Source organism: Silurus aristotelis (genome assembly GCF_946808225.1).
Source record: "Silurus aristotelis genome assembly, chromosome: 14".
NCBI classification, from domain to species: domain Eukaryota; kingdom Metazoa; phylum Chordata; class Actinopteri; order Siluriformes; family Siluridae; genus Silurus; species Silurus aristotelis.
In genome coordinates, this window is record NC_139587.1 from 27,662,944 (window position 1) to 27,690,443 (window position 27,500).

Consider the following 27,500-nt stretch of genomic DNA (forward strand, 5'->3'; position numbering starts at 1 on the left):
TACTTAAGTAGATTTTTCTGGTATCAGTATTTTACTTCACTATTTATTTTTCACTATAACTTTTTACTTTAACTTGAGTAAAATAGTAAAGTCAGTACTTCAACTTTTACCAGAGTTTTTTAAAACATGAGTATCTGTAGGTCTACTTAAGTGAAGCAAATAACATTTACTGCCTTAATGTCCATCACTGATGAAGGGTTCTGTAAGGAGTCTCCAGTGTCAATGCTGAGTAACCGTCAGTAAAGGAGGAGTGTCTATACAGTGTAAATAATTTGTCTTGTGGATGTTACCTAAAATAATGTCAGTATAAAGGTTGAAGAAATTAATTCCATTCAATAACAGATTAAAGATCAAAGAGAATTGAATTCTATTATTAATGATTTTAAATGTTTTTATGTGTGAGTGCTAAACATGAAATTTACGGTATCTACCTCTAAAATCTGTACAGTAATATAGTCAGGCTGAAAGTTATATCTAGACCAGTAGTTCTTAACCTTGTTGGAGGTACTGACCCCCACCAGTTTCATATGCGCATCCACCGAACCCTTCTTAATTGGAAAAATAAAATATGATTTTTTTCAAATTAAAAACATAGGTATATATTTTACTGGTGCACAAAATGAACCGTGCATCAACATCACTGTGTTCAAAGAACAAAACCATTAAAACGTGATTTTCACACAAAAACTAAAACATAATAATGAATATTTACTGCAAATCAGTGTGACTTCTGCTGTTGCCTTTCAGAGACCAGTTCAGAAATGCGCTGCTTCACCCTGGCACGTGCCACTCTCAAATCATATGAGTCGGGTGTGTGTCTTTACCTCCACCAAACCCCTGAGACTGACTCACCGAACCCCTGGGCTTCGATCGAACCCAGGTTAAGAACCACTGATCTAGACAAACTGTTGTTTGTAACACTTAGTGCACTAATCAGCTTTGACTTTTACCCTTCCGCATTTCCTTTAGTTCCTCTTTCAGAACTTTATTCAACTCGTCTTTCACAAGTGCAGTTTGTTCTGCATGTTGGTAGTCATCCATCATACAGTTCTTCAGTAATGATTTTCTATTTTAGCCTTTGCAGTCCCTCTAATGTTTCGATGGTTTTGTTGGTCAGAGGGATCCGTGGCTCTGTTGGTTTTTTTTTTTTTTTACACGTTAAATGAACTGTTTATACTATTGTACTTAAAAAAAAAAAAAAAAAAATTACTTAAAAAATAATAACAATTAAGGATTTATATTTGATTGACATTAAGCAACAAATATGCTCTGTTATTAAAATTGAACATAAGATAGATAGATAGATAGATAGATAGATAGATAGATAGATAGATAGATAGATAGATAGATAGATAGACAGATAGACAGATAGACAGATAGATAGATAGATAGATAGATAGATAGATAGATAGATAGATAGATAGATAGATAGATAGATTTCACAGGTCCTACAATACAAAGTAGTTCTACTGCATCAGCAAGGTCTCTCCCAGGCAAAGATCTCAAAGCAGACAGAGGTTTCAAGATGTGCTCTTAAAATTATTTTGAAGAAGCACAAAGAAACGGACAATATTGTGGACTATAGATGCAATGGTTGGCTAAAGAAACTTAATGCAGCAGATGAAAGGCACATCATGCTTACTTTTTTTCGACATCAGATGTCAGCAGTGCCATCAGATTCAGCCGTTTACCATCAAGGGAGCGACTGATTGGCCCCAAATTTACACTTATCAGGCATAACGTTAACAGGTGAACATTTTGTTCTCAAAGTTGATGTTAGAAGCAGGAAAAATGTGCGAGTGTAAGGATTTTAGCGAGTTTGACAAATTGTAATGTCTAAACGATTGGGTCTGACCATTTCTAAAACAGCAGCTCTTGTGAGATGTTTCTGGTCTGCAGTGGTCAGTATCTATCAAAAGTGCTCCGAGGAAGTAATAGTGGTGAACTGGAGACAGGGTCATGGGCGCCCGAGGCTCATTGATGCAAGTGGGGAGGTCTGCAATAATAAAATAAGCTTTTATTTGTCACATATACCTATGTAAAAATCAGTAAAAATCTTTTCACACAAACCAACATGTGAGGAAGCTGTGGTGACAGCATCTCTTGAGCAAAGATGGTCGAGGGCCCAGCATTGGTAGCTTGCTGGAGTTTGAACCCCTGACCCTCTAATCATTAATTGTTAAGCCTCAAATGCCAAGAAGAAGAGCACTAAATACATAAACAAACACCCTTAAACTGAGCATGACCACAACAAATGAGACTCTTAGTCATTATACAAATGCTAATTATTAGTAAATGTGAATCAAGTTCATAGCACACACAGGACAAGGTTCCATGAGGTGCAGTGGCTGATGGGTAAAATAGTCCATTTTGTCTTTTGTGTTATAATCCTGACACCTTTGGTTACCTGAGCTATCCTTTAGTAATCCTTAAGTAGATGTATTAACATTTATTTGCATATCTATTTGTACCCCAGTTGCAGAAGTTTAAGGAGGATGTGGATACAGTGTACAAGAATAACATCTTTAACCTGGAAAAACTGAGGGAGAAGTTCCGCTCTCTCAATAACCGTGTCCAGACCTGCAGGACCATCCCTCAAAACTTCAGAAGTAAGTTTTTTAAGAGCATCAGAATGGATGTGGCAGGTCTGAAGAGTGAGAGGAGCCTGTTTCGGGATTTTGCACCATCAGGAATTCTTTACATTATATTTTTGTATTTTCTGTGTTACAGGTTCTTGTTCTCAGAGCATGATGAGTAATATCAGTGCTCCAGTTGTGGTTAAAATAAACCCATTCAGTACGTCTTATATCGCTGGAGCTTGGGGTCATGACATCTATAATGACACTGAGGAGACATACTGGATCCAGCCTCTCGATAGTGGGCACATGATGGGAATCACTGTGCGCTTCTACCAGACTTATGAAGACTTCATGGCTGGAAGTAACTACAAAGATGAAACACTGGTCAACTCATACACTCACGATTATGCCATTCAGGGTCCAGGCACCATAATTTATAAGGGTGTAGTGTATTATCAGTGCTATAACATGCCTGAACTCTGTGCTTTCGATTTCAAAACCAAGCAATTCCAACGTCTCGCACTTCCTGATGCCGGAGTCAACAACAAATTTCCCTACTGCTACTACAACTGCTTCGCTTGGACAGATATCAACCTCTCGGCTGACGACAAGGGCTTGTGGGTAATTTACGCCACGGAAGCAAACCACGGGAACATAGTGGTGAGTCGAGTGGACTTCGAAGACTTTAACGTAACACACACCTGGAAGACACGTCTGTTCAAGCGTTCGGTGACCAACGCCTTCATGGTGTGTGGGGTGCTTTACGCCACTCGCTTCATAAACATTTACGAAGAGGAAGTGTTCTACGCCTTTGACACGACCACAGGGGCCGAGGACAACACGCTTTCGCTCCCTATTGAGAAAGTAGCAGCGGGCGTTGCCAACCTTCACTACAACCCCATAGACAAGAGGCTCTACATGTACAATAGTGGCTACCTGCTCGCCTACCAAGCTGACTTCTGAATGCTACATTTAAATATTTTATCAGTTTGACTTTTTTAAACATATAAATTTAATCACATTAAAATTCATGCTTGGCACTGACTAAAATTGATATCATACCCAATTTGCTAAAAACAAAGCCTGCAAATAAACTCAATATAAATTATGTTTTGTTGCTTTTCTTTTATAATTTGATAAAAATCAAATTCTATATAAAATAACCTTAATTCTACTTTAGTAATAATGCTACTGTTATAGTTATTTGAGATATAAATAAATCTTTTACATCTACTGATGTCTGGGTATATGCTGTGAAAAGAAATAGTAAAGCAGCACAATAGTTTTATTCCACATCTAAAATTGCAGGTTTAAAGCTGTTTTACTGTTTGTATTTGTGGCCCTTAAGAATGTGCCCCTCCCACACCACCCCATTGCTACATTACCTCCACTAGCTTCCTGTAGCTGCTGCTGTCAGGATCTTCCCGGCTTGCGGCACTCACTTCCGGGTTTGCGGTTTTTAGAATCAGAATCAGAAAGACCATAATAAATAAACCTTAAGAATAAAAGATATTAAAAATAAATAGAGTATTATTACAGTACAGACTAATTTGTCAGGAGGTGCGGGTGACTGGGAGTTGACTGGACCCAAATGCAGGATGCCACAGGGGTAAGATGAAAAAACAGGCTTTAATAAAAAAGCAGCAGGCAATGGGGTAAAGGCAAAAACATGGTCTGAAAAACCATTTCCTGGTCCAGGAACATGGTCCAGGGTCAAAACTTAGACAAACAGGGCAACATAGGCAGAGCAAAAAAAAATAAAAAATACAAAAATCTTTTCCAAATTCAGAGAGCCGGCAAAACATCACAACTTGTTCAAACCAGAACAAGTAAATTAGAACAGAAAAGGGATCAGGATGAGGTACAGACAGAGGAACAAGAACATGCTAGGTGGCAAGAGGCAAGATGGCAAGTGTATTCTCATGGCAAATCTCCAGTGAGATAATCTGGCCCTGATCAAATGTCTTGATGTACTTATACATCAAGACTTTTGTACTTGTACTTATACGTGGGGAGGAAAACGGTAAGATGAACCGGGTCGTGCACTGTGGGGGTCTGAGGCGCCTTCAGCGGGATTTTAGAAGTGAGCGGCGCCCTCGGCGGGATTCTGGAGAGGGGCGGCGCCCTCGGCGGGACTCTGAAGCGGAGAAGAGCATGTTAAGCTTTAGGTTATGAAGGCACCAGACAGACAGCTGCTTCTATATGCATATTAAGCTGAACCTTGCTTCTATATGCATATTGATCACCGTCGTTAATGAGGCCGATGACTGTAGTGTCACCTGCAAACTTCAGGAGTATGACAGAGGGGTCTGTTAAGATGCAATCGTTGGTGTACAGAAAGAAGAGCAGTTGGGAGAGAATAAATACCTGGGGAGCACCAGTGCTAATGTAACAACTGTACTGCTGACATGATTTTCCCCAGTCTCATGAGCTGTTGCCTATCTGTCAAAAAGCTGGTGATCCACTGACAGGTAGTAATAAGAACAGAGAGCTGGGTTAGTTGTGTCAGGATGATAGTGTTGAAGGCTGAATTGAAGTCTACGAATAGGATCTTTGCATAAGTCCCCGGTTTGTCCAGATGTTGCAGGATGAAGTGCAGTCACATTTCCACTGCATCATCCACAGACCTGTTTGCTTGGTAAGCAAACTGCAGAGGGTCGAGCAAGAGTCCAGTGATGTCCTTCAAATAAGCCAACATCAGTCTTTCAAATGACTTTATGACCAGAAATGTTAGAGTAATAGGTCTGTCGTCGTTTAGTCCAGTGAAATTTGGTTTCTCTGAACATTTAAAGCAGATAGTCACTTTCCACAGTTCCAGTGATCTGTTAAAGATCTGTAAAAAAAAGAGATGCGAGCTGGTCAGCACAGGTACTTTGACAGGCTGGTGAAACTCTGTATGGTCCTGGTGCTTTCCTTCTTTTTTGTTACCTAAAAACCTAATGCACATCATGTTCACTGATATAAAGTACAGGAGGGGAAAAAAGGGGCTGCTGGGGGTGTTGATGAAGTCAGGAGATGGTCAGGAAGAGGTGTGAGACCTACAGTTTCAAATCTACAGTAAAATGTATTCAGGTCATTAACCAGTTGTTGATTCCCTACAGATATTTAAATTGTGTATGTAGCCCACTTTTTTTTTTTTATAAGGAACTGTTAACATTTAAAGTAAGGTAGGGCATTTCAGCTGTGAGTCCCAAAATCTGTGTCAAAGGCTAACAGGTTAAAATATCAGAGCATCTATTTCGTGACAAAAAGTAGAAAAAGTATAAATTTTTAACATCCAAATACAATTAAAACCACACTACTGCCACCTAGTGTTGCAACTTGGCAACTACCTTATATCTGCATAAAACAACAAATTGTTATATTTGTTTAAAGGTCAAATATGTTTTGTGTCTCCAGGCAAATAATTTTGTTTGGAGAGTGGATAAAATGGCTTTTCTGATTGCAAATGTTGCAGACCCCTGACCCAGGAGATGCCTATTCACAAAAGGCTTCACTAATGAAGTATTTCTTTCAACTGTGTCTGAGTCCTGCACACTGACTGAAGGTTGTTCCATAACTGTGGGACTTTGCTTCAGTCTTCAGTATCTAAGGTACCAACAAAAAGCCTGTACCTTTTGACCAAAGTAGATCATGATTGACCAAGAGTATTACCAGTAACTGTGTTGTGAGACCACTAGTATCAGTGGTCTCACGATAGATCTGAAGGACACGTACTTCTCCGTTTTCATCCTTCCTGCACACAGGAGGTTCCTGAGGTTTTCTTTCAGGGGAGCAAAGGCTGTCCGTGTGGTCCGATCCAACAGACTGTTGATGCTCAATGGGTCACGACTGTTTTAGTAGCAAAAGGGAACCAACACAATATTGGTCAGGTGGTCATATTGTTATGCCTGATCATGTATACAGCACCAGGACAACAATCTAAACATACAGCTAATACAGCCTGACATAAAATAAGCTTTTATTTGTCACATATACCTATGTAAAAATCAGTAAAAATCTTTTCACACAAACCAACATGTGAGGAAGCTGTGGTGACAGCATCTCTTGAGCAAAGATGGTCGAGGGCCCAGCATTGGTAGCTTGCTGGAGTTTGAACCCCTGACCCTCTAATCATTAATTGTTAAGCCTCAAATGCCAAGAAGAAGAGCACTAAATACATAAACAAACACCCTTAAACTGAGCATGACCACAACAAATGAGACTCTTAGTCATTATACAAATGCTAATTATTAGTAAATGTGAATCAAGTTCATAGCACACACAGGACAAGGTTCCATGAGGTGCAGTGGCTGATGGGTAAAATAGTCCATTTTGTCTTTTGTGTTATAATCCTGACACCTTTGGTTACCTGAGCTATCCTTTAGTAATCCTTAAGTAGATGTATTAACATTTATTTGCATATCTATTTGTACCCCAGTTGCAGAAGTTTAAGGAGGATGTGGATACAGTGTACAAGAATAACATATTTAACCTGGAAAAACTGAGGGAGAAGTTCCGCTCCCTCAATAACCGTGTCCAGACCTGCAGGACCATCCCTCAAAACTTCAGAAGTAAGTTTTTTAAGAGCATCAGAATGGATGTGGCAGGTCTGAAGAGTGAGAGGAGCCTGTTTCGGGATTTTGCACCATCAGGAATTCTTTACATTATATTTTTGTATTTTCTGTGTTACAGGTTCTTGTTCTCAGAGCATGATGAGTAATATCAGTGCTCCAGTTGTGGTTAAAATAAACCCATTCAGTACGTCTTATATCGCTGGAGCTTGGGGTCATGACATCTATAATGACACTGAGGAGACATACTGGATCCAGCCTCTCGATAGTGGGCACATGATGGGAATCACTGTGCGCTTCTACCAGACTTATGAAGACTTCATGGCTGGAAGTAACTACAAAGATGAAACACTGGTCAACTCATACACTCACGATTATGCCATTCAGGGTCCAGGCACCATCATTTATAAGGGTGTAGTGTATTATCAGTGCTATAACATGCCTGAACTCTGTGCTTTCGATTTCAAAACCAAGCAATTCCAACGTCTCGCACTTCCTGATGCCGGAGTCAACAACAAATTTCCCTACTGCTACTACAACTGCTTCGCTTGGACAGATATCAACCTCTCGGCTGACGACAAGGGCTTGTGGGTAATTTACGCCACGGAAGCAAACCACGGGAACATAGTGGTGAGTCGAGTGGACTTCGAAGACTTTAAAGTAACACACACCTGGAAGACACGTCTGTTCAAGCGTTCGGTGACCAACGCCTTCATGGTGTGTGGGGTGCTTTACGCCACTCGCTTCATAAACATTTACGAAGAGGAAGTGTTCTACGCCTTTGACACGACCACAGGGGCCGAGGACAACACGCTTTCGCTCCCTATTGAGAAAGTAGCAGCGGGCGTTGCCAACCTTCACTACAACCCCATAGACAAGAGGCTCTACATGTACAATAGTGGCTACCTGCTCGCCTACCAAGCTGACTTCTGAATGCTACATTTAAATATTTTATCAGTTTGACTTTTTTAAACATATAAATTTAATCACATTAAAATTCATGCTTGGCACTGACTAAAATTGATATCATACCCAATTTGCTAAAAACAAAGCCTGCAAATAAACTCAATATAAATTATGTTTTGTTGCTTTTCTTTTATAATTTGATAAAAATCAAATTCTATATAAAATAACCTTAATTCTACTTTAGTAATAATGCTACTGTTATAGTTATTTGAGATATAAATAAATCTTTTACATCTACTGATGTCTGGGTATATGCTGTGAAAAGAAATAGTAAAGCAGCACAATAGTTTTATTCCACATCTAAAATTGCAGGTTTAAAGCTGTTTTACTGTTTGTATTTGTGGCCCTTAAGAATGTGCCCCTCCCACACCACCCCATTGCTACATTACCTCCACTAGCTTCCTGTAGCTGCTGCTGTCAGGATCTTCCCGGCTTGCGGCACTCACTTCCGGGTTTGCGGTTTTTAGAATCAGAATCAGAAAGACCTTAATAAATAAACCTTAAGAATAAAAGATATTAAAAATAAATAGAGTATTATTACAGTACAGACTAATTTGTCAGGAGGTGCGGGTGACTGGGAGTTGACTGGACCCAAATGCAGGATGCCACAGGGGTAAGATGAAAAAACAGGCTTTAATAAAAAAGCAGCAGGCAATGGAGTAAAGGCAAAAACATGGTCCGAAAAACCATTTCCTGGTCCAGGAACATGGTCCAGGGTCTAAACTTAGACAAACAGGGCAACATAGGCAGAGCAAAAAAAAATAAAAAATACAAAAATCTTTTCCAAATTCAGAGAGCCGGCAAAACATCACAACTTGTTCAAACCAGAACAAGTAAATTAGAACAGAAAAGGGATCAGGATGAGGTACAGAAAGAGGAACAAGAACATGCTAGGTGGCAAGAGGCAAGATGGCAAGTGTATTCTCATGGCAAATCTCCAGTGAGATAATCTGGCCCTGATCAAATGTCTTGATGTACTTATAATCTGGCCCTGATCAAATGTCTTGATGTACTTATACATCAAGACTTTTGTACTTGTACTTATACGTGGGGGGGAAAACGGTAAGATGAACCGGGTCGTGCACTGTGGGGGTCTGAGGCGCCTTCAGCGGGATTTTAGAAGTGAGCGGCGCCCTCGGCGGGATTCTGGAGAGGGGCGGCGCCCTCGGCGGGACTCTGAAGCGGAGAAGAGCATGTTAAGCTTTAGGTTATGAATGCACCAGACAGACAGCTGCTTCTATATGCATATTAAGCTGAACCTTGCTTCTATATGCATATTGATCACCGTCGTTAATGAGGCCGATGACTGTAGTGTCACCTGCAAACTTCAGGAGTATGACAGAGGGGTCTGTTAAGATGCAATCGTTGGTGTACAGGAAGAAGAGCAGTGGGGAGAGAATAAATACCTGGGGAGCACCAGTGCTAATGTAACAACTGTACTGCTGACATGATTTTCCCCAGTCTCATGAGCTGTTGCCTATCTGTCAGAAAGCTGGTGATCCACTGACAGGTAGTAATAAGAACAGAGAGCTGGGTTAGTTGTTTCAGGATGATAGTGTTGAAGGCTGAATTGAAGTCTACGAATAGGATCTTTGCATAAGTCCCCGGTTTGTCCAGATGTTGCAGGATGAAGTGCAGTCACATTTCCACTGCATCATCCACAGACCTGTTTGCTTGGTAAGCAAACTGCAGAGGGTCGAGCAAGAGTCCAGTGATGTCCTTCAAATAAGCCAACATCAGTCTTTCAAATGACTTTATGACCAGAAATGTTAGAGTAATAGGTCTGTCGTCGTTTAGTCCAGTGAAATTTGGTTTCTCTGAACATTTAAAGCAGATAGTCACTTTCCACAGTTCCAGTGATCTGTTAAAGATCTGTAAAAAAAAGAGATGCGAGCTGGTCAGCACAGGTTCTTTGACAGGCTGGTGAAACTCTGTATGGTCCTGGTGCTTTCCTTCTTTTTTGTTACCTAAAAACCTAATGCACATCATGTTCACTGATATAAAGTACAGGAGGGGAAAAAAGGGGCTGCTGGGGGTGTTGATGAAGTCAGGAGATGGTCAGGAAGAGGTGTGAGACCTACAGTTTCAAATCTACAGTAAAATGTATTCAGGTCATTAACCAGTTGTTGATTCCCTACAGATATTTAAATTGTGTATGTAGCCCACTTTTTTTTTTTTATAAGGAACTGTTAACATTTAAAGTAAGGTAGGGCATTTCAGCTGTGAGTCCCAAAATCTGTGTCAAAGGCTAACAGGTTAAAATATCAGAGCATCTATTTCGTGACAAAAAGTAGAAAAAGTATAAATTTTTAACATCCAAATACAATTAAAACCACACTACTGCCACCTAGTGTTGCAACTTGGCAACTACCTTATATCTGCATAAAACAACAAATTGTTATATTTGTTTAAAGGTCAAATATGTTTTGTGTCTCCAGGCAAATAATTTTGTTTGGAGAGTGGATAAAATGGCTTTTCTGATTGCAAATGTTGCAGACCCCTGACCCAGGAGATGCCTATTCACAAAAGGCTTCACTAATGAAATATTTCTTTCAACTGTGTCTGAGTCCTGCACACTGACTGAAGGTTGTTCCATAACTGTGGGACTTTGCTTCAGTCTTCAGTATCTAAGGTACCAACAAAAAGCCTGTACCTTTTGACCAAAGTAGATCATGATTGACCAAGAGTATTACCAGTAACTGTGTTGTGAGACCACTAGTATCAGGACACGTACTTCTCCGTTTTCATCCTTCCTGCACACAGGAGGTTCCTGAGGTTTTCTTTCAGGGGCGAAGCTTACCAATATCGGGTCAACACAGCACTGACCCCACTGCGGCTCTGGGGGCATCCGCATTTTGAATTACATCGACGACTGTTTGGTACTGGCTCATTCTGAGAGCCAAGCGGTTCGGCATCGAGATGTTGTTCTTGCCTGCATGAAGGTGCTTGGGTTCCGACTGAACGCTGGCAAAAGTGCGCTTTCTCCAGTGCAGAGAACCACTTTTTTGGGCGTGGTGTGGGACTTGAACAGGTTGCGGGCACGGTTGTCTCCCGCCTGAATCGAAGTCATCCTCGCCACAGTCAAGAGCAGCGTCCAGTGCAATTCCACTCGGCCTCCTCCACATTAGGTCCCTCCAGTGGTGGCTCCAGGGCAGAGGGTTGTTCCCCAGTGGAAATTCGTATCGTACTATCAAGGTCTCGCGGCGTGCCCTAAGAGCCTTAGATGTCTGGATGGACCCAACGTTTCTGTGCCAAGGCCCCGTTTTGGGGACTCCTTGTCGTCGCGTTACGCTAATGATGGACGCTTCCCTCACAGGGTGGGAAGTGGTCATTAGTGGCCACTCTGCCCAGGGTCTGTGAAGCAACCCACGTCTCTCGTGGCACATAAATTGCCTGGAGATGATGGCGGTGTTTTTGGGGTTAAAGCACTTCCTCCCAGAGCTAAGAGGTCGCCATGTGTTGGTCCGCACGGACAATACTGCGGTGGTCTCATACATCAACTACCAGGGGGGCCTCCGGTCTCGCCCCTTGTACAAGCTGGCGCGAGAGGTCCTCTCGTGGTCCCGGGACACACTCCTCTCATTGAGAGCTGTTTACATCACGGGACGGTTGAATGTCAGAGCAGATGCCCTGTCGAGACAGGGGCCGAGGCCTGGGGAATGGCGACTCCACCCCGAGGTGGTGGAGCATGTATGGCGGAGGTTCTACAGAGCCCAGGTGGATCTTTTTGCGACCCGGGAGACTTCACACTGTCCCCTCTGGTTCTCTCTCTCTCACCCAGCCCCGTTGGGTCTGGATGCCATGGTACAGTCGTGGCACTTTTTTCACCCAGCACCACACCCTCTCCATCCTCTTCAACTGCTCCACTGATCCCTCCATCCTCTACAACTGCTCCACTGATCCATTCATCCTCTTCAACTGCTCCACTGATCCCTCCATCCTCTGTAACTGCTCCACTGATCTATTCATCCTCTACAACTGCTCTACTGATCCATTCATCCTCTACAACTGCTCTACTGATCCATTCATCCTCTACAACTGCTCCACTGATCCCCCCATCCTTTACCAATTCACCACATTCTCTCCATTCTCTAACTGTACACCTCTAATCCGTCTATCTTCTACAATTGCACCACTGGTCCAATCATCTTACAAATGTTTTACTGATCCCTTTAACCTCTACTACTGCACCACATTCTCTCATTTCTCAACCACTGCACCACACTTACTCTATTCTTTACCACTACTCCCCTGATCCTACCATCAGTGATTATTCCAAAATGCTACCTCCATCCTCTCAAGGTACAATGAAGAAATACTTCAAGACTCATCTCTGGTTTAAACTTCCACTTGATGTCTGAGTCTTTAAATAATGTCTAAAGTCCTACATCTTCTGGGACAAAACTCTTACTATCTTGCTGTTCTTCAATGCACTCATACATAATTTGCTCTGTTTAAGGACTTCTGCCTGTAAATTTATTTTTTTATTGTTTATCCCTTTAATCCTTTGTGTAAAAAGGAAACATAAAATACTCTGCACTTATTGATATCTGTCAGGGATTCACCCTGCCACGCCCCCCTCTGTAGCTGTCAGGGATTCTCCCTGCCACGCCCCCCTCGATAGCAGTCACGCTGCTTCCCAAGATTACCGACAGCTGTGGCTCAGCTGTTTCTGCAAGGCATCGGCGAGTATGTGGCTGTTAACATTTCCCGGTTTCCTTCCGAACGAGCCAAGATTGCCCTCTGTATTTCCCTCCTGTCTGGTGAAGTTCTTGCCAAAGCCAGCTCACTATGGAGCGCCAGAGGGGGCAAATTCGGCTCACTCGCCGAATTCAGCGGGCTGCTTCTGGGGAAGTTGGGGATAGAGGTGGTGGATCTCCACTACAGTCCCCTTGAGGAGGAAGGTGCTCCATTCCAAGGTTCTCAAGAGCACGCGGCTCCGTGCCGGCTCTCCCATGAGCCTGCAGCTCAGCCCCAATGTTTTGATGAGAGGGCTGCTTCATCTCAGGGTCTCTACCAGCGTGCTGCTGTGTTCCGGGGTTCTCGTGGATGCACCACACCATCTCCGAGCGTCGGCGAGCACACCGCGCCGCCACAGAGTCTTCACGAGGGCGCCGCGCCGCCACAGAGTCTTCACGAGAGCGCCGCGCCGCCACAGAGTCTTCACGAGAGCGCCGCGCCGCCACAGAGTCTTAACGAGAGCGTCCTCCAGGCAGGCTTCACCCCATTTCCAGGCTGCCCAGTATGCTCCGATCTGCTCCTAAGGGTCCCAAGGAGCGCCCCTACGCCCAGGGGTTTCCCTGTGCACTCACCCCGGCTCTAGGACTGCGAAAGGGAAGTCGAACCGCTGCCCCCGGGTTCCACCGAAGGCGACGGCTCATCTCCAGCGCCGGCAGAAGGCGACGGCTTGTCTCCAGCGCCCGCAGAAGGCAACGTCTCGCCCCCGGGCTCCACAGAAGCTGACGTCTCGCCCCCGGGCTCCACAGAAGCCGACGTCTCGCCCCCGGGCTACACAGAAGCCGACGTCTCGCCCCCGGGCTCCACAGAAGCCGACGTCTCGCCCCCGGGCTCCACAGAAGGCGACGTCTCGCCCCCCGGGCTCCACAGAAGGTGACGTTTTGCCCCCGGGTCCTCTTCAGGGCGAAGGAATGCCCCCTCCGCCCGGGACGTCCTCCACTCCCCGGTCATTGTCATGGTTGGCGTCCAGTTCCGGTTCCCCGCCATGGAGGTCGCTCCGGCTCCAATCCCTGCCAAGGGCTTTACTCAGCCTCCCGTCAGCACCGAGGGCGTGGCTCCGTTCCGGATACTCCTGCAAGGTGTTGTTCCATTCCGGCTCTCCGCAGAGGATGCTCACCAGGCCTCCGTTGCTCCCAGGCGTCTAAGGAGGCCTTCCTCGGAGTGCCCTGGCCCGCCCGGCATTGGTGGGTTTTGGGGCGTCAGGTGTCGCCCCTGGAGGGGGGGGGGTACTGTCAGGGATTCACCCTGCCATGCCCCCCTCTGTAGCTGTCAGGGATTCACCCTGCCACACCCCCCTCTGTAGCTGTCAGGGATTCTCCCTGCCACGCCCCCCTCGATAGCAGTCACGCTGCTTCCCAAGATTACCGACAGCTGTGGCTCATGAAAGATCAGACTACATAAACTCACGTTCTTGAGTCACAGGCTGTCGGTCGTTGTATTGTCATGCAGGTAAATCGCGTGGCTGCTAAAACGCCGGGATTCACCGCTGGCTATTTCTCCGAACTCCATTTCCTTATTGGAGTACTCATTGCCGAAAGCTTTACTTGCATTGGGATTAGGTGTTGGACATTCGCGCTCATAGTGGATACTTCTTTACGAGCAGATGTCTGTGTTTGCTTTTGTTTTCATCGGTTTATGAGTGTTTTGTTTTTTTGCACCTCAATAAAGAACATGATTGGACTTTATCTGCTTCCGCGTCTGCAGCCTGACAATATCATACAACAGCAAACACAAATTTTATCAAAGAATATCTGATACATATACAGTATGTGTGGCACAACTATGCCAATTATTATACATTGTGATACCTTTGAGAGTCTTCTATAGTGCCTGATGAGTTTAGAGAACACATGAAAAGGAACTAAAAACCACTTCCCCATACAGAATCTCTCTCTGGATCCTTGACATTTTAAGGTCCACAGAGGTAAACTCTCCTATTCAGTTCACCACAGGTTTTTTATGGGTTTCTATGGGACTTGGATTGCCATAGCAGGACCTTGATTTTGTGGTCAGTAACATTTTCTGATTTATATTTTGGATGATTGTCCTTGCTGGAAGATCCAACCAGACCTTGTTTAGAGTTCTGGCAGAAGCAGTCAGGTGTTCATTTAATATCTATTTATATTTTATAAGGTCCATGATGCCAGGTAACCCACCAAAGAGTCCAGGTCTGCCTCTGGCAGAAAAACAGCCCCAAACCATTAAAGAGCCACCACCACATTTGACTGTGGGCATGAGGTACTTGTTCATATGGTTATCTCTCTGTGTGTACCAAACAATTAAGCTTTATTTTGGTTTCATTTGACCATAGAAACTGATTCAATTTGAAGTTCCTAAAGTGGCAAAATGAAGACCCCTGATTTTTGGTTGAGAGTAGAGGCCTTATTTCTGAAAATTAAATGAACTGAAATCAAAATCTAATTTATTTTATTTGTCACATACACATTCAAACAGAGTACAACATGTAGTTAAATACTTTTTACGACTGTCAAAAGTGTAAATAAAAATATAAATAAAATATAAAAATATAATATAATATATTAATAAAAATATAAATCTTCTTATTCTTCTTCAGCTGCTCCCACAAGGGGTCGCCACAGTGGATCGTCTGTGTCCATACTACTCTGTCCTCTACATCTGCCTCTTTCAAATCAAATTCATAAAAAAATAAAATAAATATAAAGTATAAAAAAAGTATAATAAAAGTATAAAGTATATCTTTAAAAATTAAAATTAGGATAAAAATAAATAAATAAATAAATAAATAAATAAATAAATAAATAAATATGAATGGCCTGTGGAAAGAAGCTCCTCCTCATTCAGTGTTTGCCTTCAAGAAGCGAAAGCATTACATGACAATAACAATTCAACATGGTCAACCTTGCACACAACGCACACACATTTTCCTTTGCAATTACTGGTTAGACCATGGAAAGATTAAAACATGTTGATGCTACTTGTCACATGTTTAACCCTGTGGGCAGATTGCAATTTGGAAGATTGACAATTAAATAGTTAATCTTACTTTTTGAAAATTGTCCTGTTAAGCTGCTGGGCGTAACAGGAGTTTGTTTGTCGATACTGTTGGAATGTGTAAATTTTTGTCTCTCTGTCTGTCTGTCTGTCTGTCTGTTTAAAAAATGCTGCATTCTGCAGCCATCTACTGTTACGCATTTCCTGACATCAGATACATTACACTGTAACATCTAGGACTGCGAAAGGGAAGTCGAACCGCTGCCCCCGGGTTCCACCGAAGGCGACGGCTCGTCTCCAGCGCCGGCAGAATGCGACGGCTCGTCTCCAGCGCCCGCAATTTATGTGAAGACTTCACATATATGGCATTTGGCAGATGCCCTTATCTACAGAGACATACAACTGAGTAGCTAGAAATTAAGTTTCATTTGGGCATGAGAAAAATCTAACAGTTTTGGTGTCAGAAGTGGGATACTTTTCGGCAATATCCGAAGGGAGATCACGCATCAAGGCAAGTTTTAGGATACTTCCTTGTTTGCGGGGATTGTCCTGTTTGCCAGCCAATAGGGCTGCATGTGTGTTCGTGTCTTGGTTATGCATTAATTGTTTAATTAATAATTATTTCCTTTGGTCGCATGATTTAATCTCGACATTGTTTTCCTCACCTTAGATGTAAGATGCAAGATTAGAAGACGTTTTTTACGGTCTGTCTAATATAGGCGATATTGTCCGAAGTATCCAAAAGAATCCACAATAATTTATATGGCCGAAAAAAATAGATAAACAAAAAAGTAATTGTTTAAAAAAATAAAAAATAAAAAAAAAGTGAGAGAAAAGAGAAAAGGAACTAAAAAAAAACACATTTTGAAAAGAATTAAAAAAATTTAAAAGACTTCAATCTTGTTTTGGCTTTATAGTCTATTTTCCATGGAAAACTTACAAAACTTGTGATCCAATTGGAGAGACTGGATTAAATTTTTTTTTTTGTTTGAAGACGGCAATCCCCCTGGTGCCTAGTGCAGCTGTATTGTCTGAGTGTTATGTGTTGTGTGTATTGTCTAAGTGTTAAGTGTTGTGTGTATTGTCTGAGTGTTAAGTGTTGTGTGTATTGTCTGAAAGTTTTGTGTGTCTGTTCTTTGTTCTGTGTAAAGAAGATGGGTCATGACATTTCTCGCTTGTTGGCGGAAGAAAATTCCAAAGACTGGAGGTATAGGAATTGTGCCGGTTACTGGACTAATCCTTATTTAGACCATTTGGCATTATGGAGTGAAATTGTGTCACATCTAGAACTTTTTCCTAGAGATTAAGATGCTGCTAGAGGTTTCTACTATGCTCCAGGTTTTGTTAACCCGTTATGCTCTTCACTGCAACAGAAAGTGGTGCATTTCAGCCTCAGCACAAAACTTAAGGAGGAGGTCCTAGAAAAAAGGGGAAGTTCATCTATTAGGGAATAGATAGAGTTCCAATTTCATGTCCTGTAACTCACCTTTTGCCTGTGGTGACACCGACTGGTACACATTTTTATCATAGCTTTTGAAACCAATGTCTCACTGTCTTTTCCTTCTGTCCTCATGCTCTCAACCGAGCCACAGCCACATCCGGAAGATTTCTTCCGGGGTAGTACAGAGGTCCTGTCTCATGAACCAAATTTAGTTGAAGTTAAGCCTAAATTATGGGCCTCTCACAAAGATGAGGCAGTTTTAATCCAAGTAAAACTGTATCATGCACTCATAAAAACACACCATCCAGTTTTTGGTAAACAATATATATTGTTGAAAGAGAAGAATGTTGGCATTGCTCCAGTTATTGACAATTTATTGTCACAAGGTGTTTTGATCGAGACACATTCACCTTATAACACACTGATTAATCCCGTCTTGAAGGCAGATAAAAAATGCTGGAGGTTAACACAAGATTTATGTGAGATTAATAAAATAGTTATTCCGTTAGCTCCTTTGGTGCCTGATGTAGCTTCTATTGTTAACTCTATACCAGCGACTCACAGATTTTTTACTGTGATTGATCTGTGTTCTGCTTTTTTCAGTGTCCCTTTGGCCTCAACGCAGACGCTTTTCACGTTTACCTATAGGGGACGTCAATTCACCTGGACACGTCTTCCTCAGGGCTTTGTTGACTCGTCAGCCGAATTATGCTAATCTTTTTCACTTTTATGTGCACAAACGTGGTGGTACGGCTGCGGGGATCCTAGCCCAGGAACACGGTGACAGATTTCGCCCTGTTGCTTATCTTTCCAAATCTTTAGACAACATAGCACAAGGGGTTGCCCGCGTGCTTGTGTGCAGTGGCTGCTGCGGCTCTGATGGTTCGAGATGCTGAGAAAACGGTGCTGTCACATCCTTTGATACTGGACACCTCACATCAGGTAACAGCTATTTTACACAACCTTAACACACAACATATGACAGCACAACGTAGATCTGGTTATGAAACCACACTCTTGGCAACGGAAAACTTAACTATTAAGCCTTCTTCTCAGCCGCATTCAGCTGTAGTAGCTCTGCGTGATCTGCTAGACGATATTGACGTAGATGGTTTTGACGACGCACATGATTGCCTTGAACACATTGAACAAGAGACCTCTTGTAGGCCCGATCTTTTAGATACGGCCCTGGAAGAGGGGGATTGCTTATATGTTGATGGTTCATGTTCAAAACCTTCTAATGGTGTGTTTTTATGTGGATATGCAGTTGTAAGATTACCTGATGTAATAGTTGAAGCTAAATCATTACCATACACATCAGCACAAGCTGCAGAGTTGGTCGCACTTGCAAGAGCATGTCAGTTGTCTGAAGGTAAAGTAGTGACTATATACACTGAGTCTAAGTATGCTTATGGTGTTGTGCATGATTTTGCCAAAACATGGAAGCAAAGAGACTTTAAAACAGCTGATGGAAAGCCCATAGCACATTTTAATCTCATAGATGACCTTTTAAAAGCTGTTCAACTCCCTGCCAAAGTGGCCATAGTTACACATATGCCACCTGTAGGAAATTTGAGATACCTGTTGGTTATAGTTGACAGATTCAGTAAGTGTCCAGAAGCATTTGCATGTGTGACAGAGAATGCTAAAACGGTTGTCAAAATATTAATGAAAGAGATCATCTCTAGGTTTGGTATTCCTAGTGTGATTAAAAGTGATAACAGCACACCTTTTGCTTCGAAGGTAACACAACTTTTGGCTAAAAGTTTAGCAATTGACTGGCATTTTAATATTCCCTATCACCCACAGTCAGCTGGAGTGGTAGAGAGAACAAACAGAACCATTAAGGAGCATATTACTAAAGCCTGCATTGAAACAGGCCAAAATTGGACTGTTGTTCTCCCAGCTGTACTCACAGAAATGAGAAAGACTCCATCTTCATCTACTAAACTGTCACCTTTTGAAATTCTAATGGGCCGGCCTTTTTCCGACCCCATGGGTCAGGGGACGCACTAGCATTTCTTACTTAGGTAACCTGGAAGTGATGGTGGACAACTACGTTTCTGCCCTGGTTGAGAAATTGAATTCTATCAGTGCTGATGTCTCACTTACTCTTTCTCTGCCCACAGATAAGCCAACACACCCTTTTGTGCCTAATTAGCAGGTCCTGATACAAAGTCTGAAGCCTACCAAGGTCGGTGAGCCGAAGTATCTGGGTCCAGCGAATGTTCTAGCTGTAACCAGAACTGTTCTGACTGATTATCAGCCACAGTGGATACACGCAAGCAGGATCAAAACAGCACCCACTTAATCTGTGCACTAATTGGTCTGTTGGCCTAAGAAGACTACCGAAGTGAGTATTCAGGGCTGAAACAGTTGAGAGTCCACGGAAAGATCCTTTCTTTATAGTTGAAAGGGGGCCACCTTCAGGGTGAAGATCTGACTCACTTGACTGTTTAGTTTAGCTTACCCTGATACCTGCTCTAGGTCTAAATTCTATAACAATATGTGCATAGTTGAAACTATACTCCGAATTTTTCTTTTTCTCTTTGAACACATCATTCAGAGAGAAGAAACTGTTACGTATACCTTATAATACTGCTAATAGACATATTGAACAAGCACTGAGAAACAATTGTCTCATGATGTCTTGGAGAACGTGAAACAACTGCTGAACAAAAGTTTTTTTGAGAAGATTAAGAGTTTGTGTGAACACTATTTTGTTTTAGGAATAATTATTTTATTGACCATAGTCATTAGCATAACCATGTTTTATTGGTGAAGACATATTTCCAAAATACTTTGGAACATAAGCATCATTTTCTATAGAGGTGTGATTTTATGAAGGCAGCAAAAATGTATTTAATGTTATAAATGTATCCCAAAAGAAAAACCTTTCACAGATCTTTATTTTTATGAAATAAATCAGCAGATCTGTCATTGTCACACAGAATTATGATAAAATCAGTAATCAGAGGGGTAAAAAAGGGGCATTTACTGAAAGACGGTGTTGTACGAGACGATGTAGGCGTCGCTGTAGGCGTAGAGCATTCGGTCTCGTGGGTTATAATTCAGAGACTGGATGTTGGTCTGCATCTTCTGTATGCGGATTTTCAGATCGTAGTGCTCCTCTCTTGTCTCTGTGTCGAACGAGTAGAAAATCTCCTCCGTCTGTTTGTCCAGAAATCGTGTGGCGTAAAGAACTCCACATACCATGAAGGTGTTCGTGGCACTGCGCTTGTACAGCGACGTGTTCCACGTCCGACCCAGAGATAGAGGACTTCCTTCTATCACTTCACTAAGGATCACATTGCCAAAATTTTCAGTTGATGAGTAGACGACCCAGACACCAGACTCGTCTGTGGCGAAATCCAGGTCTGTGTAGATGTACGTGGCGTCCAAGTGGCCGAAAGGAAACTTGTTATTGAAGCCAGAGTTTTTTGGAAGTGGTGTATTAGTGACGGAGCGGGCAGAGATGTTAAAGCGACACACAGATGGTACATTATAGCAGTTGTAATATAGCGCACCTCCGTACAGCACCACGTTAGGGCCCATGATGGTGTTTGTGGTGGGGTTTGAGGAAGAAATGGTGCTGTCCTCAGCACCAACACCAACCAGCATAGTGCTCAAACTGCTGTAATGACGAACATAATTCGCATAAACGCTGCTGCTGGTTAGAGCTACAAGCCAGTACGTGTCCTCCTTCCCTGGAGCAGGTTTCGGGTCTTTTCCCCAGGCGCCGTACGGGTACGAGTTTCCGTACAAGGTGAGGGAGTAAGTTCTAGGGGCGGTCACATTGACCAACTGGCCTTGTGGACAGTGTCCTATACACACAAACACACAACAAAAGAAGAACAAGATATGCAGTGATTAGGTGTTATAACCGAAACAAATGTATTCATCTTAAGTAAAGATCCTGAACTGGAGTCTACTGTAAAACTAAGCAGAGACTCCACCCTGGGAAGTCATTCCACCATAAAGTACCATGCACAGACACATAGAAGGATGAAACTGCAGAACCCCACGGAAACACACAGACTATATTGATTGTTGCTGGTTATAAGGTTAAATGCTAAAGTGTACATACGTGGGCGAGGAGTGGGAGGCTGAAGAGTGGCCTGAAGTTCATGCTGACACTCAGCCAATTCTTGCTTAATGCGCTGATTCTCTCGCTGTTTGCTCACCACATGCGATAGGTCAAAGGCCTCGAGCTCCTGCATGCCCTCTGTCATGCTTTGCAGCTTTAATTTAAGAAATGCAAAACAACAGTCATGTTGTAAAATGTATATATGTGATGACCTGCCTCATGGGGATAGCACATACACTGACCAGGCATAACTCTATGGCCACTGATCAAGCATAACATTATGACCACCTGCCTAATATTGTGTTGCTCCCCTTTTTGCTGCCAAAACAGTTGTGACCTGTTGAGCATCAACAGCATGAACTTCTTCAGCAGTTTGAGCTACAGGAGCTAGTCATCCGCCTGTGACCCTGTCGCAGGTTCATCCAGACGTCACAATTTGTCAAACTTCCTCAAATCCTTACGCTCACCCATTTTTCCTGCTTCTAACATCAACTTTGAGGACAAAATGTTTTCTTGCTGCCTATTAAATATATCCACCCACAAACAGGTGCCATTAAGAGATCTACAGTGTTCTTCACTTTACTGCTTATAATGTTATGCCTGGTTGGTGTACAGTAGCTGTAATGGCCAGATAAGGGTTTTGGATATACAAATCTAAGTATTTTGTGGTGCAAATCATTAAGCATCAAATCTAAATAGGAACTCTAGTGATGTTATAATGAGGAACGGAGTGTTGAAGAGGTAAAACTCCGTATTAGTGCTTGGGTTATTTTCTTGTAACAACATTTATTGAACTTACTGATACTGATTTGAATCCTCATTTGAAGTCAGGATCCAAAAACACCCCATGAAAATTGTTCAGTTTAGCTGTGATGTAATGTGATGCAGTGTGGTGTGTTGTGTTGTGGTGTGATGTGCTTCAGTTAGTCACCTTGGTTGCGGTGCTCTGACTGATCTGCGTGTGGGATCTGACGGTTTTGTTCAGTTTAACCATGAGCTCCAGGATCTCTGCGAGCTCGAGCTCAATGATTCGTACTGAAACTGCACTGTACAGATCACCATCATCCTCCTTTTCCAGTACAGACACGCTCTTCTCCAGATGCTCCAGTCGCTCCTGCACCCCCACCATCAGTACACCCACCTCCTCGAACTGAGAGAGAGAAATTTATATGTTCAGATCTATCTGCAGTTACATTACTAGTCAAAAAACTACTCTTTGGCATTGTCTCAGTCAGCCTCATAAGGTCGTTACCTGGAATGTTTTTTTCTAACAATTTTAAAAAGATCCCAAATGGCACAAATATCTCTGACATAACCTAGAGGTGTGTTTGTCCTGCTGGAAAACAAAAATTATGTGGTAGCCATGTTGGTTAGGTGTGACTAAATCACGAACAATGTCACCAGCAAAGCATCTCCACACCATCAAACCTTTCGCTCCATGCTTCACAGTGGAAACCACATGTTCAGAAACCGTCCGTTATGTACGCCCTTTGTACTGTACGCCTTACAAAGACAAGACTCATTGGACCAAAAGACAGCTTCTAATCATCTAATGTCATCTAATGTCCATTCCAATCATCTAATGTCCATTCCTTGCATTTCTTGGCCCAAACAAGACTCCTCTGATTTTTGCTCTTCTGAAGTAATGGGTTCTTTGCCTCAGTTTGACCATAAAGTCCTAAATCACACAGTTTTCTCTGAACAGTGGATGATGAAATATGTCTTTAACGCTGAGATGCATTTATATAAATTGTGGATTTCTATGGCCTAAACCTTCTATTTCTAATATCCTTTGCAGCAGAGGTCACTCTTGGTCTTCCATTCCTCAGACGATCCTCATGAGAGCTTGTTTTGTCAGTGTCTTTGATTGTTTTGGAGACACATATAAAAGTTGGAGATACATATAAAGTTCTTGAGATTTTTTACCTTCATTTCTTGAAGTGATAATAGATGTTTTTTCTCAGCTTAATTGAGTGTTTCTTGCCACAATATGGATTTGTACAGTAGATGTAGTAGCACTAACAGGGCTATTGACTCCGTACTCACACTTTTTTCTGCACAATACAACCAATGCTCTCTAAAGCACATTTAAATGGCAAGAAATGTTTTAAATAAACTGAAAATGAACAGATTGAAATGTTTTGCCATCACAAGTTGCCTGACCCTGGTAAAATGGAGGTAAAAATTACTTTCTGACATCGGAAAGTCTTAAGGACGAAGGAGTTGATTACTGAGTAATCATACAGTATATGGAAGTCAAACAGGAAGAAAATTGTTTCTTGGACCCTCTACAATTTAATAGATTTATCCCCAGCCACTCTTAGTGCCGGTCCCAAGCCCGGATAAATTGGGGAGGGTTGCGTTAGGAAGGGCATCCAGCGTAAAACATGTGCCAAATCAAACGTGCGGAGGATCCGCTGTGGCGACCCCTAACGGGAGAAGCCGAAAGAAAGTTTTATATTTGTAAGTATAATATAATGTGTTTTCCGACCAAATGGATTTTCCAGGTAGGACACTACAAAATTCCACATCAGGGAAGTTACTTAATTTTCTAGTATTCACCCGTAAAGTCTGTATGTAAATATAAAAAAATTCACATTCAGACTTTACAAAATGTTTTCTCCTGGAAAAATACTTAGTAGTCATCATACAAGCACATTACATCTAAAGTAATATGGAAGCATAGAGGTAGCAAAATACAATAAAAAATCTTATATGGAAAATGTTAATACAATATTCCAAATGCCAATATATTTATGCATTTTAATTTACATTTTTAATTAACATATTTGCAAAGTTTGGTGCAAAATTGTTATTATGTAATTCTAGAATTAACATTTGCCATTTTCAACAGATGTTTTAATATTAAGTTTAACATATGAATTTTAATGCTTTATAATTTGAAAAATAAAAATGTATTACCCAAATTGACTTAATGTGTGTAAGCAAGCAGAATGGTATGGTTGACCATCGTCTGTATGAGAAAGTTTAGTTGTGGACAAAACAACAGGACATCATATAAATCTATATTATTAAATAAATTACAACATTTCTGTTAGCAGTAACACATTGTGGGAGGCATTTATGTCTTATATGCGAGGACAAATAATTTTATATGTCTGTCAGTTGAGGATATCGGAGAAATCCAGGATGGTCAGAACAATTTTCTAAACTAGACCTCCAATATTCTCTGACTCCTTCACCTGCACTTTACAAAAATAGGTTTCAACTTCATTCAGAGTAGAATCTACTTCTAACTCAAAGTTGAAATGCAAATGTTGAGTGCCAAGCAGCATTCTTTTAAATTTGGTGAAAATGGATTTAATTATAATACTCATCCCCTGTTGCATCTGTGCACACCAATGCAACACATTCTAAAACTTTCCCCCTGTGCTGAGGTACACACCAAGGTTGCCCCCTTTTGTCCCTATTATTTGCTTCAGCAATACTGGCCATTTGGCTGCAAAGTGAGGAAAAGTTTGAAGGTATTACTCGGTTTGGAACCTCTTATAAACTTCTTATAAACTGTCCCATTTGTTTGGCAAATTTTCTGGTTGCAAATTACTGTATCCTTTTCCCTTTAAGTGGGCTCAGGAAGGGTTCAGATATTTAGGTGTATTTATCTCTAAATCAGTCACAGCTGTTTGCTAGATGCTTATAGGGAAGATATAGAGAGATGGTCCTCTTTTCCGATATCGCTAATTAGCCATATTAATTTGGTTAATATGATAATTCTGCTCAAAATCTTATAACTTTTCCAGCATATACCCATTTATAATAACAAGGCTTAAGTCTTTTTCATGACTTTGCATCAGACAACCAATTTTTTTATTATTTTGCGCAGCAGCAAATATGAACAGATAAGAAGAAAGGTTTTCGAACTTCCAAAGTCGAAAGGGGGCCTTGTCTTACTAAATTTTTAATACTATTATTAGGCCTGTAATATTAACAAGCTTTAGTATTGGACTAACACTAGAGTTCATTGATTTTAGAACAATTCATCTTTTACATTTAAAAATGAATTTTTTATGATTATATTTATACTATTGAGCTTTTACTTAAGGTTGCAGATGAGGATTAACATTCTATGTTTTTAATCAATCAATCAATCAATTAATTAATTAATTTTGTTATATATATTTATTTTATTTTTGTTGTCCTTTCTTTGTCCATTTACTATATAATTGAATACCTACACTTACAGCATTTCAGTTACTTGTACTTGTTTGTGTTGTGTGTTTGGGATGTTGTGGGTAATATTATGTATAACAGTGTATAATTTACAGACTAAAATACTGTTGGAAATGGCGAATATGGTATATGGTAATAGAAAATGTAAATTTAAATACAGAAATACGTTTTGAGTATTGCATTTTAAATAGATTTTTGTTTTCTCTATGCTTCCATAAAGAAAAACCCTGCTAATTTTAATAAAACATTAATGAATACTAATATATTGCTAATGTGCTAAAAAAACAAAAGTGGGCGGGGCTTGCAAATCACTCCTGATTTTCTGATCTGCTGTTTCACTTGGGGCAAAAACATTTATTTTTGTATATTGAGTAATAAGACACAGAAGTTGGATAATCTGAACTCTAGAAAAGGTTGGTAAGTCCAAGCACCCCTAAGCTACCACTGCTGGGCCCTTGAGCAAGGCTCTTTACCCTCTACTGCTCAGTTAGAAGTTGCTCTGAATATGGGCCTCTGTCACAAATGTAATCAGTTGTTTTGGTGGTAACAGTAACTCTGCTTCATCCCTGATGTTGATCATATTTCTCCAAAAGCATGAGAGAGGGTTTTATTCCTCATTTGTCAACTCAGAATATTCAAAGCAAAAAATTGTGTCTGCCACACACCTGTGTTGAAGTGATGCTCTTCGTGCACTGGCCAGCTGCAGTCTGAATCGAGTTGAATTTCTCCATCGGAAAAGGACGCTGCAGTGTGTTCAGCTCACACATACAGTCCTTCCCACTTACACACTGATGACAAATACAAAATACACATAAGAGATATACACACGATACACAACATTTTGACAGGACAGATGACCCTCTTTGTGCTGGTTGCAGAATTTTGATGTCTGAAGATGCAAAGGTTAACCAAACATTTTTATAAGGCATAAGTGTGAGACGGCTGTGTTCCTCTTACCTGAGAGAAAAGAACAAGGATGAACGCAGCCGTCTGTCTGGACAACCGAGACGACTTCATGTTTGTTTCTGAAAACGAGCAGAATGAAAGATGCTGCAGCTTATATAAGAAAAAGGAGTCTTACAACAGATCACCGCCTCCTCTTACAAAATCAAATTAGAATTTCTGCCAGATGGCATAGTATGAAGACATACATTTTAGGAACTGTGACAGAGTGGAAATTCTGTTGTGGTACAGGAGGATGTGGGACAAGACAGGTTATTTACGTAATGTTGAGATTTTCAACATCAAGGCTGGTTTCATTTTTCCTTCCTCTTCTTTTTAATGTATTTTTTCATCTTTTTAAATGTTTTTATATGAATACAAAAAAAAACCCAGATTTGATTTGCTTTATTATTGATTTGCCACTGAACTGCAGGTACTAATGTAGGTGAGATGGTGAGGAACCTTGGGGTGCAGTCAGCATTCACATTCATCCCAAAGGTGTTTAACAGGGTTGAGGTCAAAGCTCTATAGAAGAAGATCTTCCACTCCAAACCATGTAAAGCAGATCTTCATGTAGCTGGCTTTGTGCACAGGGAATCTTTCATGCTGGAACAGGTTTGGGTCTTTTAGTTGTCTACTGTGAAAAGGACATAGGAATAAACTTGAACTTGAACTTTAGTTAAAAAGATTTCCTGCTATGGCATCCAAAGATGTTCTATATAATTGTGTGTCTCCATATTTGTGCAAAAAATGCTACAGTAGGCGTCCCACTTTTGGCCATACTGTGTACTGTGTACACTTACATTGAATGATTTAAAGTCAATTGTATTGTTTGGTTTAATGTTATTGATTGTTGTTGCATTAATTTCACTTATAATTTCCCATGAAATATATTTTTAATAATGTGCCTTTCTTGAAAGAGTCAATCAAAAAGTTTTCCTATAATAATAATAATAATAATAATAATAATAATAATGCAACTAGTATTAATAATGTTATTCTTTTACAATTACTTTTATCACATTGCACTT

The 27,500-nt window shown here is 41.3% G+C and overlaps 2 protein-coding genes and 1 pseudogene across 4 annotated transcripts in view; 2 read left to right on the forward strand and 1 right to left on the reverse strand.

Annotated features, from left to right (window-relative positions):
- LOC310737068 (olfactomedin-4-like) overlaps positions 1 to 3,687 on the forward strand; it is a 29,917-nt gene extending 26,230 nt beyond the window's left edge. For both annotated transcript variants that reach the window (XM_083561235.1, XM_083561236.1), the window contains exons 4-5: positions 2,477 to 2,609; positions 2,731 to 3,687. In XM_083561235.1, the coding sequence (XP_083417361.1) occupies positions 2,477 to 2,609; positions 2,731 to 3,542 (945 nt within the window). In that variant the 3' untranslated portion in view covers positions 3,543 to 3,687. The remainder of the gene's footprint in view (positions 1 to 2,476; positions 2,610 to 2,730) is intronic.
- On the forward strand, positions 1,598 to 8,081 carry LOC310737085 (olfactomedin-4 pseudogene; annotated as a pseudogene). Its single transcript, XR_014538202.1, has 3 exons — positions 1,598 to 1,994; positions 6,355 to 7,132; positions 7,254 to 8,081. The product of XR_014538202.1 is annotated as an olfactomedin-4 pseudogene (transcript).
- A 12,059-nt stretch (positions 8,082 to 20,140) lies between these two features.
- LOC310737061 (olfactomedin-4-like) lies at positions 20,141 to 26,748 on the reverse strand. Its single transcript, XM_083561228.1, has 5 exons — positions 26,485 to 26,748; positions 26,193 to 26,315; positions 22,268 to 22,486; positions 21,337 to 21,490; positions 20,141 to 21,073 (listed from the first exon to the last, which is right to left on the reverse strand). Exons 1-5 carry the CDS (start codon positions 26,542 to 26,544, stop codon positions 20,244 to 20,246), a joined length of 1,386 nt encoding a protein of 461 aa, XP_083417354.1. The 5' UTR covers positions 26,545 to 26,748; the 3' UTR covers positions 20,141 to 20,243.
- Positions 26,749 to 27,500: the final 752 nt, after the last annotated feature.

Excerpts from the sequence above, each read along its gene's own strand:
- LOC310737061 (XM_083561228.1), bottom strand. The coding sequence starts at position 26,544 with ATGAAGTCGTCTCGGTTGTCCAGACAGACGGCTGCGTTCATCCTTGTT. Across the intron at positions 26,316-26,484 it reads TCCTTGTTCTTTTCTCTCAG|TGTGTAAGTGGGAAGGACTG; the intron begins GTAAGAGGAACA and ends ATTTGTCATCAG. Across the intron at positions 21,491-22,267 it reads GTCAGAGCACCGCAACCAAG|CTGCAAAGCATGACAGAGGG; the intron begins GTGACTAACTGA and ends CTTAAATTAAAG.